This window comes from Anopheles aquasalis, chromosome X (assembly GCF_943734665.1).
Source record: "Anopheles aquasalis chromosome X, idAnoAquaMG_Q_19, whole genome shotgun sequence".
NCBI lineage: Eukaryota > Metazoa > Arthropoda > Insecta > Diptera > Culicidae > Anopheles > Anopheles aquasalis.
In genome coordinates this window covers 3,907,471-3,922,942 of record NC_064876.1, presented here as the reverse complement: position 1 = coordinate 3,922,942, position 15,472 = coordinate 3,907,471, and the positions used below count along the sequence as shown (strand labels likewise).

General features: G+C 46.1%; 7 protein-coding genes across 7 annotated transcripts in view; 3 read left to right on the top strand and 4 right to left on the bottom strand.

Moving 5' to 3' along the window:
- The window catches only part of LOC126568851 (caspase-like), a 3,416-nt gene extending 3,319 nt beyond the window's left edge, over positions 1-97 (bottom strand). Inside the window, exon 1 of the mRNA XM_050225923.1 lies at positions 1-97. This exon is cut by the window's left edge and continues 156 nt beyond it. The gene's annotated coding sequence lies outside the window, so the exon portion shown is untranslated.
- Positions 98-860: 763 nt separating this feature from the next.
- On the top strand, positions 861-2,372 carry LOC126581226 (uncharacterized). The gene is made up of 4 exons (XM_050244741.1): positions 861-994; positions 1,079-1,201; positions 1,258-1,985; positions 2,084-2,372. The coding sequence occupies exons 2-4, from the start codon at positions 1,191-1,193 to the stop codon at positions 2,347-2,349; spliced, it is 1,005 nt and encodes a 334-aa protein (XP_050100698.1). The 5' UTR covers positions 861-994; positions 1,079-1,190; the 3' UTR covers positions 2,350-2,372.
- A 10-nt stretch (positions 2,373-2,382) lies between these two features.
- LOC126581236 (glutathione S-transferase 1-1) lies at positions 2,383-3,523 on the bottom strand. Its single transcript, XM_050244753.1, has 2 exons — positions 3,170-3,523; positions 2,383-3,073 (listed from the first exon to the last, which is right to left on the bottom strand). The coding sequence occupies exons 1-2, from the start codon at positions 3,302-3,304 to the stop codon at positions 2,504-2,506; spliced, it is 705 nt and encodes a 234-aa protein (XP_050100710.1). The 5' UTR covers positions 3,305-3,523; the 3' UTR covers positions 2,383-2,503.
- A 4,422-nt stretch (positions 3,524-7,945) lies between these two features.
- Positions 7,946-9,008, bottom strand: LOC126575305 (protein windbeutel). Its single transcript, XM_050235976.1, has 2 exons — positions 8,878-9,008; positions 7,946-8,813 (listed from the first exon to the last, which is right to left on the bottom strand). Exons 1-2 carry the CDS (start codon positions 8,882-8,884, stop codon positions 8,023-8,025), a joined length of 798 nt encoding a protein of 265 aa, XP_050091933.1. The 5' UTR covers positions 8,885-9,008; the 3' UTR covers positions 7,946-8,022.
- Positions 9,009-9,233: 225 nt separating this feature from the next.
- LOC126581482 (protein YIPF7) lies at positions 9,234-10,537 on the top strand. Its single transcript, XM_050245173.1, has 2 exons — positions 9,234-9,386; positions 9,476-10,537. The coding sequence occupies exon 2, from the start codon at positions 9,482-9,484 to the stop codon at positions 10,286-10,288; it is 807 nt and encodes a 268-aa protein (XP_050101130.1). The 5' UTR covers positions 9,234-9,386; positions 9,476-9,481; the 3' UTR covers positions 10,289-10,537.
- A 191-nt stretch (positions 10,538-10,728) lies between these two features.
- On the bottom strand, positions 10,729-12,039 carry LOC126581491 (transmembrane emp24 domain-containing protein 3). Its single transcript, XM_050245186.1, has 5 exons — positions 11,980-12,039; positions 11,682-11,910; positions 11,290-11,400; positions 10,992-11,211; positions 10,729-10,905 (listed from the first exon to the last, which is right to left on the bottom strand). The coding sequence occupies exons 2-5, from the start codon at positions 11,859-11,861 to the stop codon at positions 10,748-10,750; spliced, it is 669 nt and encodes a 222-aa protein (XP_050101143.1). The 5' UTR covers positions 11,862-11,910; positions 11,980-12,039; the 3' UTR covers positions 10,729-10,747.
- Positions 12,040-12,762: 723 nt separating this feature from the next.
- On the top strand, positions 12,763-14,823 carry LOC126575065 (uncharacterized). Its single transcript, XM_050235610.1, has 3 exons — positions 12,763-13,237; positions 13,318-13,601; positions 14,600-14,823. Exons 1-3 carry the CDS (start codon positions 12,807-12,809, stop codon positions 14,821-14,823), a joined length of 939 nt encoding a protein of 312 aa, XP_050091567.1. The 5' UTR covers positions 12,763-12,806.
- Positions 14,824-15,472: the final 649 nt, after the last annotated feature.

Sequence of the window (15,472 nt, the reverse complement as noted above, 5' to 3'; positions counted from 1 at the left end):
AGAACGCAGCTCAACACAAGTTATCGTGTACCTGCGACGATGACTACGACAACGACGACGACGACACAACGCTCGTGGCTTAGGCGTGAGTGCGAGCGAGCTGAAGCGTGTGTAGCTTCATGCTCTTCTTTATGCTGCTGTTGCTGCGTCAGGATATGTATTGGGTACACACAATGTTGTTTACGTCGACTAACACGGAGCCAGAAGGGCATCTGTTTCTGTGTTAACGGTTTTTTTTTTGCTACCTATATGTTTGTGGTAGTGTTAGTAATGGATTTCCCCGAGGATGTGCCCTACGAGGATTATAGGCAGTGAAAAAAGGCAAACTCTAGCAGAGCCCCAATTCTATGGTACAGTAGCAGCCGAAGATTTTTCCGCATGAAATACATAAGCTTCACATAAGATCCAAAAAACAGAGTTAAAGATCTGCATCCTACGTCTGCGTTTATTGCGCGTTAGATATAGGCGCACAGCAGCATCGTAGCTAATACGCTCATAGAGAGCGTCCGTGTGAGCTGGTGTGTGCGGCATGTTTGTCAACATAATAAGCGCTCGCATGAAAATCTGGATTGCACTCTATTCGGGCCCTGCAAATGCTTCTTCTGCAACGATTTATAGCATAAGCATGCTATGTGGCCTATACCTTTATAGTTCCTTTTTTATTTTGCTAAATGCAGACCCTGCAGAAGTTGCCTTGAAGCAAAGGACATTCCAGTTGCGCCGATGCACCAATTCCTCATTATCAATGGAATCGACTTTATTCGATTCGCTAAAATTCGCGCAAGGGCGCCGGCAACAGCTGGTAGCTATCGTAAAATAAAAACATCGCGAATACAAGCATCAGCTGTTTACGCTCGCTACTTCCCTTTGACAGATGCCCGCGAGTTCACGTGCGTGCGTTGCACATTGCGGGTATGCTTTAAAACCGGATTTTCTTCGGCCCTTTAAACGGGCAAAACGCGGGCGACCACAGCAAAACGCTAACATCCTAGCGGTAAGGAAACGGGCGCAGGGTTCGGTGGCCTCGTAAAAAGCAAGCCAATCGCAGCGTTATTTAATTTTTATGTTCTCATTTTAGCAACATAAAACGCAGCAACGCAGCATTGCGAACGTTTGTGGTGTGTGTTCTTGCTGGTACGAACCTGCCCAACAGCTAACTGTAGGCCAAAGGAAGGCCACAATACCTTGCAATGGACACACAGTAAGGACTTAGGTGGATTGCAGGAGCTCAAATGGGCTAACGTTACTTTCGTTCAGGGAAACTCCGGAACGCTTTGTGCCGCGAGCTGCCGGCATAAGTGGGATCGCCTTGGGCGAGGAGAAGAAGGCACACACAGTCACCGAGGATGGGATGTCGTCCCTATTGACTATCACCGATCGTTCTACTCTTTACGTCCTACCATCTAAACGATTTTGCAAGGTGATCGGTTCCATTCTGCCGGGCTCACTGGACATGCCAGCCGGGATTTGTAAACTTTACGCTGCCTCCTCAAACGATGGACAGACGACAAAACATCCGACGGCTGGAATCGAACGTTCGACGTATAGCAAAAATGATATTCAATTTACGGATAACGAGCTTCGTTCGATAAACCAGTACCTTAACGATCAGAGCCAGAGGCTGGATAGTGAAACGCTCGGTTTCTCCAATCCACCGTACGGTCTGGATAGGGTCCACGCCAGCCAAGCCAGCCAGATTCGGCTCGACTTGAACGATCTCAAATGGCTTTATGACAGGCTGGCTCAAATGCGTGGGAATGACGACTCGGTACCGTACTTGCACTCACTGCTTACCGATTGTTCCGTTGCGCTGCCTGAATTTCCCCCGCAAGATCTTTCCACTGGTCGGTCTGAAGCGAAGCGCGCTCACAGGCTGCACAAGGAGGAGAAGGACGAGGACATTGTGTACCAACAAATCACGAGAAGAAGCATCGATAGCGCCAGAACCAAAACCACCATGCCAGCGGACGCTATCGGCTTCCCACGTATGTATGCTCTGTGCTATGCTACACGCCATGCTGTACGATGAGAATACTGAGCAATGTTAATATTGTTAACTTTTTGTTCGTATTTTCCGCTGCAGAGAAATATCTCAACCGGCACCTGCTCGCGGTCGCTCGGTTTGTGTTCTCCGTTTGGTCCGGGTTCGCCTTTGGGTTCATTGGCATCGAGTTCCTGGTTGGGCCACTTGACTTTGGTTTTCGGCTGCTGTTAGGCGTCATGGTAGGCCTTATCTTGGCGTTGACAGAGATCTACTTCTTGGCCCAAACGTTGAACGAAGAAGATGATGTACCCTCAGCTGGCCATACATTGCAAAGCATGCCAAAGGCGAAGGCACACCAGGACTAAATGAAATAAAACAACCAACAGGACAGGTTCGTGTTGCTTTTGCATCGTTTTCTATTTGTGATTAAAAAAAAAGCGCCTAAAACCAGTTCTCTTTTGATGGCGTGCACTTTTTTGAGACGAATCTGCGGGGGCGTGGCGCCGCTCCCCTTTGGGCTCACTTCTTCGCGGCCTGCTTCCTGATCGGGTGAATCGGATGCACCATGCTGCTCAGATCCGGTGGATTCTTCTCAAACTCAGCGATCTCCTCCATTCCCTTGGCTGCGATTGACCACAGTTCAGGGTGGGCCTGCTTGAAGCCGGCATACCAATCGTACACCGTCGAACAGCGAGTGCGCACATCGAACCCGATCGCCTCGAGGCACATGACAGAGGTCACCAGCGGGAAGTCGGCGATCGTGAGACCGTTGCCGGCGGCATATTTCGTTCCACCACGCTGCAGATATGTTTCGAACGTGTCCAGCGCGATGTTCAGCTTCTTCAAACCCATCTCCGTACGCTGGTAGTCGAAAAAGATCGGCGCCATCACGTAGGCCGAAATCTGCGGATAGAGGAACGCCTGATTGAAGCACAGCCGGTGGTTTACTACGGCGCGCTCCTTCGGTTCACTCGGATACAGTGCGTTCGTCGGTGCGTACTTGTCGCAGAGGTACTGCAGGATGGCATTGCTTTCACTCAGGAAAAATCCATCATCGTCCAAAACGGGTATTTCCTTCTGGGGGTTCATCTGCAAACGCGCGGAAATGCGATTGACATGGATTTACCAGCGATAGAACGGAATCCGCAGCCAGTCCTACTCGCTTATCTGATCGGGGATACTTACTTTTTCGTATGCCTCCGTCATATGCTCCCCCTTGCCATAGTCGACACTGATGTGCTCGTACGGGATGTTCAGGGCCTGCAGCGCCATTCGAACGGCCAGCGACGGCGGTCCATCGGAGACAGCGTACAGTTTCATTGCCCAGTCTTTGTCGGCTTGGCGCACGCGGTTTTGCGATGTAACTAGATCGAACGGCAACGGCGTAATGGCGGATGGAATGCAGCCTGCAACAGCACAACCCGCTAGCGATCTGTTGTCTGTCTGCTCGCTTAAACCGGTTGGTTATGCGAAATATGCTGGATGCTGAAATGAAAAGTACCGGCTGCAAGTGTGACAGCCTGCTCGTGTGCGTGTGGGTAGATTAAGCTGGAGGAACAATCAACGGTACTCCTATTGAGGTGTTTGTGTGAACTATAAATACATTTGGTCACCGCCACCCTCCGCTCAACTCCAAGCAGCTTTGTTCTAGCGTCTTTCAGGTGCATTCTCGACATGGCAGAAAATGGCTTAATGCTAATTTATTTTGTATTGCCCAATTCCATAAGCTAAATTGCAAAAATGGATTTCCTCGTCTCAACCAAGGAGATTTAATTAATACGCATAGGAGACTTGATCACTGTCGGCTAAATCTTAAAAAAAAAAACGCTGTAGATTTTCGGGACGACCGTTCTATCGCGCGAAGGAACAACGGTTGCTGGTGTTTGCTAGCAACGCGATCACCTACCTGGCGATAGTACAGAGCGGAGTAAATAAGATGAGATTCGTGGAGTAAAGAAGATTCGATCCGGAGGAGCGGGTTATACCATACGGTAATTGCCAGTCTTCCCGGAATTTTTGGATCCTCTTAATTAAAACACTAGAACAACTGCTCTTGTGCTCTCCAGTGAAAGTGATGATTTATTTCAGAATTTTATTGGTTTATATACAAATTTGTTGCCCCGTTTACCGAATAGGTATCGGGGAGACAGAAGTTCTTACTCAGGAAATGAATGTGCTTAGTAGCAACTTTGCTTGGTAACAGTTCTTATGTTTATGTTGAATAAGATGAGGCGGGCGTTTGTTTATGTTATAATGGAATTTCGTCGCGTTGTGTTTACGCGCAAGCGAAACTTATGATTTGTTATCTCGCTTCTGATTTGATCCTATGTTGTCCTATGCTCTGCTTCCTAACCTTTGTTCGCTTTACACGTTTGCAAAAAAAAAACGCATTTCCTGTCGTATCGAGTTATACTGCTCCTATTGCTCGAGGTTCTTTTTTTCTTTATTCTACACGTAGCTTGGATCGCAATAAGGTCATGCTATATGATCATTGTGCTATCTATAGATTGTTGGATTGGTGCTTTTTTTTAAAGGATTTTGATGCGCCCTTGCTTATCTCGCTGCAAATGCCGCAGTTCACCGCATTGATAACACACTTCGCGATGGTGGGTTTATATTTAAAATATGGAAAAAATGAATATCAAATACGTATGCTAGGTATGCTACGTTTGATTGTACAAATTGAATACGTTTGAACAGCAAATCGCAGGTTCCAGCGAAAGAATATTATTCAAATATGGCACTATTTAATTTTAACTGTCCCTAATTAAGTCGTGCATCTGCTTTTAATCCTGCATCATGCGTTCTCATCGTAATTGATAAATGCAATCGAGCGATGCAAATATCACTCAGGGAGAAGCAACTTGTTGGCACAGTTCATTTGATTTTCAAACAACAAACGAATAACAATTAATGGGACAGAAGTTGTACCACATGAAAATCAAAGAGTAGTTAATCGCTTTCACGCAACGTTATGTTCCGAATAAATTTCTTCAAAGGTGAATGGACATGCAGATCAACAAGGAAACTATCTCTTCGCTTTCCATATCACTGATAAATGCATGTTTGGAACAAGCATCGTGTCCTGAAGTGAAAGGTGCATATGTCTGAATGAAACGAAACACCAACGCACGAGTGCTTCAACCGGTTTCACCGGAGCTAATGGATTGTGGCAGTTATGTTTGTTTCCATTAATGTTCTGAAAAGGAAAATTGTTGCCCTGGCAAGATATGGGTCATCCCTTTAAAAGAACTGCGCGATCTACGCTTCCGTTCAGTTGATTGTATCTTCTCGCCATGCAAGCCTGTAATGGCAAAATGAAAGCCACAATAGCAGTGATTTGTATGTTTATATGTGTTAATAAAACAATTGCTGAAGTTTTGTCGTTCGGAACGTATAGTCCAAGTTTGAAAACGTGCTATTACGAAAGGATATTATCATGGTCGCCCGGTCCTAGAATGATCGAAGTGAAACGGGTGCGTAAAGTTCTACCGAAAATATTTTAAATCGATTAATCCAACTGAGCTGAACTTATATTTCTTGCTTAAAGGATAGCACAAGTGTTCTGGCATATTTTTTAATTGAAACGGCGGGTAGCACAACAGAAGCTGAAATTATCGGAGTGCTGGAGCAAACTGATATTACGATTGTAATACGCGACAAGCTAACTCGTAGATTTCGAAAAACCGCCGAAGTGTATGGCTTCTGCAAAACACTACCGGGAACCGCTGCCTCTGCACAACTGTTAATTGCGTCAACCTCTGTAGATGCACCGGTAGTCAATAAGCCCTTGTTAGCGAAGCCATCAATTGAAATCAATTCTGAAACAACAGACTCTACAACAGCTTCAAGTTTAACATCAAACATCGCTGCAGTGACAGATTCTTCTCCCGCAACAATTATCTCAATTCCTTCTATTACCGTCGGTGGGTCGATAGTACCGATGGTAGGATCTAACGGAAGTCAGCAAGAAATGTCCTCATCATTGCCTTCAGTCACGAACTTGCCTGCGCTGCTTGCAGGATCGGTAAATGTGCCTTCGAGTACTGAATCTACAACTAAGGCAACAACCTCCAGCTCCAGTTTTCCATCAGTTCCTAGCTTTTCATCTTCATCAGTAGTTCCTTTTCCATCTGTCAGCAGCATAATGACGATATCTGCTCCTAATCCAATGGCCATGCCTAATGCATCTGCATCCACAATTGTTTCTACATCCAATTTACCGAGCACAAAACCATCTGAAAAGCCTGGTGGGCCAGTAGTAAACTTAAATCTTGGATCATTGGGAACAATTCTTCCCTCTAACATCAGTGGGCAGATAGTACCGATGGTAGGGTCTAACGGAAGTCAGCAAGAAATGTCCTCATCATTGGCTTCAGTCACGAACTTGCCTGCGCTGCTTGCAGGATCGGTAAATGTACCTTCGAGTACTGAATCTACAACTAAGGCAACAGCCTCCAGCTCCAGTTTTCCATCAGTTCCTAGTTTTTCATCTTCATCAGTAGTTCCTTTTCCACCTGTCAGCAGCATAATGACGATATCTGCTCCTAATCCAATGGCCATGCCTAATGCATCTGCATCCACAATTGTTTCTACATCCAATTTACCGAGCACAAAACCATCTGAAAAGCCTGGTGGGCCAGTAGTAAACTTAAATCTTGGATCATTGGGAACAATTCTTCCCTCTAACATCAGTGGACAGATAGTACCGATGGTAGGATCTAACGGAAGTCAGCAAGAAATATCCTCATCATTGGGTTCAGTCACGAACTTGGCTGCGCTGCTTGCAGGATCGGTAAATGTGCCTTCGAGTACTGAATCTACAACTAAGGCAACAGCCTCCAGCTCCAGTTTTCCATCAGTTCCTAGTTTTTCATCTTCATCAGTAGTTCCTTTTCCACCTGTCAGCAGCATAATGACGATATCTGCTCCTAATCCAATGGCCATGCCTAATGCATCTGCATCCACAATTGTTTCTACATCCAATTTACCGAGCACAAAACCATCTGAAAAGCCTGGTGGGCCAGTAGTAAACTTAAATCTTGGATCATTGGGAACAATTCTTCCCTCTAACATCAGTGGACAGATAGTACCGATGGTAGGATCTAACGGAAGTCAGCAAGAAATATCCTCATCATTGGGTTCAGTCACGAACTTGGCTGCGCTGCTTGCAGGATCGGTAAATGTGCCTTCGAGTGCTGAATCTACAACTAAGGCAACAACCGCAGCTTCTATATTTGAATCGAGCTCAGAAGCAGAAATCAAGACAACAGCATTGATCGCATCAACAACCGCTACTGCTACTTTTACATCTGAAGCCAGTTCTGTAGGATCACAAACATCCGCACCATCTCCCTCTGAACCAACCGGTTCCAGTTTGGTATCAGTTCCTAGCTTTTCGTCCTCGTTTGTAACTACAGCTATATCTAGACCATTTAGTACGACCGTCCGACCACCAGTTCGTCCTCAAAAACCCCAAATCCTTTTTCCGTCGTCATTGACGAAGCCGTTCCAAAAGTCGCTAGAGCAATTCGGCGTATATTAAAAAAACAAAAAACGCTGTACACAACATTTACGAAAGTTACCCTTCATTAAGTTTGCGAAGGACTATTCTATTGAAACGACCAAAATGATTTTACGAAAGTACTGCACTGCTTGGTTTTAACTGAAGCTGTTGGAGCATTTTGTTTTCCTAATTAAAATGTAATCTAACATGACATGTATTATTATCCTTGTTGTTGTAAATGAAAAATGAATGGACAGATATTGATGGATTTAACTCCATGAAACAAAAACAATTCCCAACCAATCTTGTTTGATGTTCCGTCTATGTTAAAAAATAAAAAAAAAATCTTGTTTGATGGCGTATTTTGGGTAGGTTTTTGAAATCGCGTTGAATTGTTAACCCAAACCTCTCCGTAATGTGATATAGATCCGAAAGAAAGTTGTTTTGTTGCAAAATATTTTATACTAGAGATTTGTTTAATACTTTTGGTATTACCAATAGATAGTAGAAAACCTCCTCTTTAATTTTCCATTCACAGCTCACTCGAATGAGCACTTGTGATAGGTGTGCTTTCTGATAGGAATGATTGCATTATGTTGATTCGTAGTTTCAAATCATGTCGCTTAGAGTCGCTGAGTTTGCCTTGCAATATTTTCGCTATTCGATCCATTTCATCTTGTACCACGACAGTGGGTGGTTTGTTGGCGTGCAGAATTTTTCGCATCAAGGCTGCGTACGTTTGGTAGGATGTTTTAAACTGATCGGTTTCGTCCAATGCTTTGCCCAGTGTTTCAATTTGATCGATAATGGATTGCTTCTCAACATTGTCGGATGAATGCAAAAACACGTGCACAAAATCGTCCAGCTTCTGTACGCATCCCGGCAGTCCAATGTATAAGTCTGTGTTGCGCTTCAGGAAAAGGCGCAAACTGTCTGCACTGATTTCCTCGCTAGTGGGGAAGTCGATCGGTTTATCGATGTTATGGGAGAATAGCTTAACGACTGGATACTCTTTCGGTATGCTGAACCGTCTTTCCAAGTCCGTGTTATCCTTTTCTCCGTAATCCTTTATGCCGACCAATGCAAACAGCAGTTCATCGCTGCCCGCTACCTGCTGCGCTAGGCTGGTAAAGGCTTCATGTTTGTCGCCGTAAGGAAAGGCCGTATCGAACTTAACCAAGGTGTACCGGAACTTCTTTACCACTTTATCAAAGGTAGAAGAATCGAGATCTACACATCCGCGGGCAGTCCATGCGGTACATTCTACGCTAAATAGAAACACAAGTACCAAGGCAGGCAGTGGCACCCAATTTCGAAGCATGGCTGGAAAAATAACAAACAAATAATGTCAATTGACAATGAATACTCTTGCAGACAGACGACTTACCATGCATGCAATTCAAACAAGCAACACTATACAAAAAAACCCCGCAGAATCTCAGAAATGTTGACGAAGTATGATGATGCCGCTTTGGGCCGAACGTTGGTTTGTGTGGATTGGTTGGTTATGTTGGTGCTTTGGACGTGTAATGTCAATGTTATAGCATCGCTCGCTGCTGGCTATAATTTTTGGCAAAACGCCGCGTTGCAGATATTATGGTCGGTTTTGATTACTTCTAAAAAAAAACAAAAATACGGATCGAAGAAAATATAGAAATGTATGCAGCGCCATACGTTTGAGTTCAATGTATGCCATCATTGACCAGATAGTATAAAAACATTATCAGACCCGGGGGCGAGAGGCTGTCATTTTTTTTATAGCACCGCACATCTCAATTTGCACAATCTATATTGTGTGTGCTTGTAATTGTTGGCTGCAGTGAAGTAAGAACGAACCGTCGAAACAATAATTCTGTGGATCGTAGACGCCCCGCAGCATTTCCTTTTTTTACTGCTGTAAGTAACTTTGCACAGATCATTCGAGATACCATCAGAACATCGTACAGAATTGCTAACTCGCCTGTCTTGTACGTTTTCGTGCTCAGGTTACAATGCAATCCACATCAAAGAAGACCATCTGGAATGAGCCTGGCAATTTAGCGCAGGATTATGATGGATTTTCATCACCAGTGCTAGATTTCCAAACGTTCGATCAAAGCAGCTCGTACTACCCGTCAAACGGATACCAACCGGGAGAGTTCTCGTCAGCCAGTGGTGGTTCGTACGGCGGTAGCACCAGTACGCCGATGATCTTTACCCCATCTTCCTACGATCAGCCATTTCCCAACACCGAAACGCACAATGAGGGCTCAGAGTTTGATGAACCACCCTTGCTGGACGAGCTGGAAATCTATCCGCGGCGCATACTGGAGAAATCGCTCGCCGTTCTGAAGCTGTTCCACACCAACGGCATAAATGACACGTCAGACTACTGGTTCAAGGAAACTGACTTGGCAGGACCTATATTATTCTGCCTAGTCCTAGCTGCGTGCCTGTCCATATCGGACAGTAAAGCCCAGTTTGGCTACATTTACGGTTTATCCGCGATATCGGTGATGGTTATGTACTGCTTGATCTATCTGATGGGCCACAAACCCGAATCGTTCGTTTCGATGGCCGGAGTCGCGAGCGTGCTGGGATACAGCATGCTGCCGATCGTTGGGCTCTCCATCGTGGCAGTAATATTCTCAATGAACAACCAATACGGTATGGTGGTCGCAGGGCTGGCAATTCTGGTGGCATCGATGAGTGCCAGTAAGTTTTTCTGCATGATGACGGGTGATCCACATCAACGATACTTGCTAGCTTACCCCTGCGGTTTGCTCTATGCCATTTTTTCGCTACTAGTTCTCTTTTAAAATGTTTTGCTAGATTTTCTATGACTACACGTGCAAAGGTGTGTCAAAACTTCTCCATGCAAAAAAATGCGCGTTTTCCAGGAACAACGGTTTTGGTAGCATAATTATTCGCTTGTTTGCCAAACGTTCCGCAGAAAAACAGATTATGGCGTTCTATTTATTAAAGCATCGGAGAATAAAAAGTGTATAGTGCTTTGTGGATGATTGCAATAAAAGAATGAGGCGGTTGAGAGATTTGCAATGATAAAATAGTCTTTCAAACAGTTGGGCAGCGAAAACAAGGCGGATACCCATGGAATTGATTGGAGCAATGGTGCTCGCTGTTTTGACAAGCGACCGAAACAAGGGGTTTGAAAGCAAAGTTTCCGAAAATGGAATTTGGACGATAATGAAATGAATGCGTTGTTCACAAACTGATAAACCCTGCAACATTGCACCAATTGGAGATACATTCGGTCTTTATTTCATAAGTTGATAGGACATTTGACTTGGTTTTTTCTCGGAAAAGAAGTTTCGCAGCACGAGCACTTGTCCTATAGCTATCACTAAAATAGCGACCGTTTCAGTGAGCGACCACCAGAGCACACGTTCGTTCAAATCTTCCGCACGTTTTCGGCCTACAATGATAGAGCACAGTGAGTGTTACATTCGTACGACGACCAGCAACCGGGAAAATGGCTGCAGTCGAAGAAAACCTTCTCACCTTGGGCTTCACGTAATCGGTGGTGGGTTTGGTAATCGAGGATGGCATTCAGAGCTTTATGGATTTCCTGTGCGGATGATTCGAGTTGTGTCAGGACGGTCGCGTGCTCCTCGATGCCGGGCAATGGTTGTTCTTCGCCTACTTGAAAATCCATGTACACGATCTTATGGGAAAACGTCGAAAACTCATTGCTAAAGCACGCCGTGTAGATGCCAGTCGCCTGTTTAGATAGAATAAAGAAGATGAGACCAAATGCAATGTTTGGAGTTGCCCCACAATGAGCGACGCCTTTTCGTACCGAGGCTGTGAACTGATACGAGTCGAACTGCGTCTTTATCTGCCGATAAATTTCTTCGCCGGTGGGACTTTCAAGTGTCACATCGACATCGTAACGACCGCCGCTAACCACCTGTCGGTAAATTAAAATAGTTCCATTAGAAATTAGCTTGCCAGCAGCAGGCCTGTCCTAGGGGTTACTGCGAGCAGTTGATATTGGTGGAGGTGGTGGTGCTGCTGCTAAGGACTGAGGGATAAACCAGCTTGGTTTACTAATTCCCTAACCCTAGCAAAGCACTAGCGTGTTGACTTGTGCCGATTCGCATGAATACGGTGCTTTGTTATCAACACCTGCTGCGGCCAAGTGACACGTAATGTAGGGTGCGCGGATGCCCATCGCCTGACTACACTCACCTGGAACTCGAGCGTAGCTGTCTGTTGTTTCTGTATTTCCTCGTGGAAACATTCCCGTGCGTTGTCAGGTAGCTCAAAGGTAAGCTCAACGCTGTTGACTGACCATATTTTCTGACTAAACACCATCAACAGAACCGTCCAGTAAAAGGCAGCTGGCTGAGCAGACCTTGGTTTGTGCATCGTTCGGTTCGATTATGTGCTATGCTCGCTAACTGTGGACCCCGATGCGCTGCTGGCAGAAATGCGCAAACTTTAATAGCAATTAAATAATGCGATTTATGCGATCCCACAAATTTACCTTCTGCCTTTGCCCTTTTGCCAGTGTTCTGATTCGTTTACCGAAATGCCAACGCGTTTGACGTTTCTTTGCATGACGTGTGCTTGGCGTGCATGCACATCGCTGGCTGTCATGTACCGGGTCCGTGCTTTGTTTAGTTTAACAACAGCCTTGCCGGCTGTTAACTGGCCGGTGATTTGGATGGTGTTTATTCGTAAAATATGGGCCATCTCCAGCGTCGAGCTTACTTTTGAACTGCCTCACAACGCGCGGGAATGTTCCCGCGAGGAAATACTGAAACAAAACATACATAAATCGGTCGATCGTGGAAATTTGGCAATAACTAGACGGTGATATATTTAGCGCAATCGCTAACCTCTTCGCAGCGTAACGAATACCGCATATCTGGATGCCAAGAACGATGGCGGTGATCATAACGCCTCGGAACCACTGGTAGGTAATCACTGCGTAAATCCTACCGCAAATCCCAGAACCATTTCATTCAACAAACCAGCTTATCGGCACTCCTTTCCGGTAGGAATACATTCGTCGAGGCCGCCAGACGGAGCGGCTGCACCCCGAACAATGTTGGATGGTTCAAAATGAGCCGGAAGAACGCGAGCTGACGGAGCGGCTGCAGGCCGTTAGCATTTCGGCCGATTGCAAGGTCGAATGCGGATGTGCCGGAACACTGGATGCAATCGGAGATCACCAACAACCGAGGAGACGCGAGCTGTACGTGCAAGGCAATCTGGCAATATGGACTCGCGCACCCGGCAAAGGAAAGGCTACCGTAAACGGCAAGAGCATGCCACGGGTCGTGCATTACTGCGAGATCGATATCCAGCATGCGACCTTCGCTCCGACCCAGTTTCTTGTGCGGGAATGCTACGCGAGTGGGCCAGGTGAGCCGCCAGCCGCCTGGGACGGCTGATCAGCAAGCGACTGACGCGACAGCAATCGGCAGTCTAGCAGGCACCGGTCAAACGGACGGAAACTGCACCCTGCATGATGGCCCTGTTGGCTTTGGTGCTAGTGCAGGCCGGAAGCGGTTTGATTCGTGTAATGCATCTCATCCGTATGCTACGATCCCGCGCTGGCCGTTCCTACGACGCCTACGGCTCCTTCATGGCTATACACATGGCGTCATTGCACTGTTTCCCAAGCTGCCGATCTACAGCAACGACAATTGCTACCAGCTGCAGGCCCTGCATCACCTCGGCGCTCGAGCCCCGTCTGCTGCTGATGCGTGTCATGAAAGATTGGACCATCTGCTGGCGTAAGTAGCTGTAACAGCGGGTGGCCCCGGCATCGGGCCTGCGTTTCGGTTCCTCTTGACTGACTTTTCTATCTTACCAGGGACATTTTGCGATGCTGCGGCTATGTGAAGGTGTTGCAGCGCGTTGGCCGGTTTTCCTACGACGAGGATTCCAGCTGGCACTTGGCGTACCGGCGCGCTACTGCGAACCTATCTCCCCAGCGTTCCGTCCAATCCGTTGAACGAACTACTCGGACCGGATCGACGATGTGGTCCGGATTAGGACATGCGCATGAAATCGCTGCTGCTGCTTCTGCCGCAGGTGTACGAGTATATTATGCTGGATCGCCTACACGCGCTTCCAATCTTCCTAGACCTCGACAAGGTAAGGTTTTATGTTGTTTATCTGTTTATTTCGAACAATGTTATATCTGGCCCCGTGGCCTGCATATATGTTTGGTACAACAGTAAAAGACAAACGCTTACAAGCAATTAACAAACATCTTTACAATTCGCGCAGCCTCATTAGCTGTCAAGTGGAAATCAAGTTGTATACCACAGGGCAAGAAGATTGGTCTGGGGCGTAGCAATCTCCTAGGCGTGTATAAGTACAAGTCCTTAAGAATGGATGGGGCATCTATCAAGCCACACATTAGTTTATGGATGAAAAGTAGTTGAGAGGAGTTTTTTCGTTGTTCGAGAGAGTTCAACCGTAACAGGAGACACCTAGTCCTATAGTCAGGAACACTGTGACGCCACCACGGCAGTAGCCCGATCGCCCTCCGCGCGAATCTCTTTTGCACTCTATTTGAGTAATGGAGTTATTACAATAAGGCGACCATACGATAGAAGCAGACTCCAAGGCCGGAATAACAAGACTAACATAAAGCGATTTTAGACAAAACTGTTGACATGCACGTAACACGTACCCTAAAGTATTATTAGCTTTAACAATTATTGCGTCAATATGCTCACTGAAACTAAGCTTGTCGTCAAGAATGAATTCTTAAATCCCGTACCGTGGAGCAACGGGAAAGGGGCGTGTTACAGAGAGAGTAGTCAAATATGACGGGTAGCCTCTTACGAGCAAACGTGATAATAGAACATTTACTAACGTCAAGGGACAGATGGTTATCTGAACACAAAGTTTGAAAGACATTTAAACACGTTTTGTAGCTTAAAGCAGTCACTAGGATCACTGATTGCCAAGGAAAATTTAATATCGTCAGCATAGAGTAGTAGAGAGCATTGATTTACCAATATGCGCTTTCTCGTCCGCTTCAGGAACGTGTAATCACGAAGGAGCATACCGTATCGTACTAGTACCGTTTCGAACTGTACCGATAGCCTTGTAGATTCTGTTGAACTTTGACCGAAAGGTAGAGACCGATGATGCTTGGCAGTTGCGGCTGTTTGTCGCCATCCAGGCACAACCGGATGTCGTGACACAGCATCCGACCGACGGTGAGCGGTTCCTGCTGCTCGATGACGACCGTATGCTCGCCTCGACCCTCGTCCAGATCGAGAGCGCGTATGAGCGGTTGTGCGCCCAGTTCGCACACCGAGCTATATTTCTTCTAGCTATTTTAATATTAGCGCAGAGCTGAATTCGAATCGATTTCGGGAAGGACGAATTCGGCTCTGTCAAATTTTAACAGACCAGAAATTGTTCTGCGCGCGGCTCTGTTCAGTGTTAACAGACCCGAGTGAATGCTCAATAATCTGTTTTGTAACACGAGGAGGAGCCAACAAAATGCAAAACGTATAACGTGTTATAAAGTTATGCATAATTACTTGGCTCGTGCTCGGTATTCTATACCCGCGCCATCATTTGATGAATCTTTCGTTTCAGTAGAGCCTCTGATGCGTGTCGTGTAGCAGACTTAATTCGACAAAAAAAAAAAAAAAACAATGATTTCGCTTTCTAATCCCGTTGGCGCAGTATATGCGTTAGTGGAATTGCAATTATGCTCTCATAGTTGGTGCGGTTCAAATATTTGAAGCTGGTCCGCTTTTTCTTCGAGTTCAACCTCGAAATCGCGCTCGAATTCGAATCGTGTCGCGTAAACTGCCCGGTTCTCGGACCTTATTTTCCATCCTTGCTCACTTTTGCTCTTCTAGGGAAAATTATCTCACCTTTCGATTTCACGCATTTCCTCGCCGGTGCGGTGCGTCGGGCTATATGTCCCCGCGTTTAAAGGCAGCTTCGAGTGCTTCATCCACCCACACGGAAACATTCGAGCACTTCACAGGCGC

What these genes read in the sequence shown, in the direction of transcription:
- LOC126575065 (XM_050235610.1), top strand. Translation starts at nt 12,807, where the DNA reads ATGCGACCTTCGCTCCGACCCAGTTTCTTGTGCGGGAATGCTACGCGA. An exon ending in AGATTGGACCATCTGCTGGC is followed by an intron (nt 13,238 to 13,317) that starts GTAAGTAGCTGT and finishes CTATCTTACCAG; the next exon opens with GGACATTTTGCGATGCTGCG. An exon ending in TCTTCCTAGACCTCGACAAG is followed by an intron (nt 13,602 to 14,599) that starts GTAAGGTTTTAT and finishes ACCGAAAGGTAG; the next exon opens with AGACCGATGATGCTTGGCAG.
- LOC126581482 (XM_050245173.1), top strand. Translation starts at nt 9,482, where the DNA reads ATGCAATCCACATCAAAGAAGACCATCTGGAATGAGCCTGGCAATTTA.
- LOC126581226 (XM_050244741.1), top strand. An exon ending in GGACGCTATCGGCTTCCCAC is followed by an intron (nt 1,986 to 2,083) that starts GTATGTATGCTC and finishes TTTCCGCTGCAG; the next exon opens with AGAAATATCTCAACCGGCAC.
- LOC126581491 (XM_050245186.1), bottom strand. Translation starts at nt 11,861, where the DNA reads ATGCACAAACCAAGGTCTGCTCAGCCAGCTGCCTTTTACTGGACGGTT. An exon ending in CGTATCAGTTCACAGCCTCG is followed by an intron (nt 11,212 to 11,289) that starts GTACGAAAAGGC and finishes CTATCTAAACAG; the next exon opens with GCGACTGGCATCTACACGGC. An exon ending in CCGATTACGTGAAGCCCAAG is followed by an intron (nt 10,906 to 10,991) that starts GTGAGAAGGTTT and finishes CTATCATTGTAG; the next exon opens with GCCGAAAACGTGCGGAAGAT.
- LOC126581236 (XM_050244753.1), bottom strand. Translation starts at nt 3,304, where the DNA reads ATGAAACTGTACGCTGTCTCCGATGGACCGCCGTCGCTGGCCGTTCGA. An exon ending in TGACGGAGGCATACGAAAAA is followed by an intron (nt 3,074 to 3,169) that starts GTAAGTATCCCC and finishes GCGCGTTTGCAG; the next exon opens with ATGAACCCCCAGAAGGAAAT.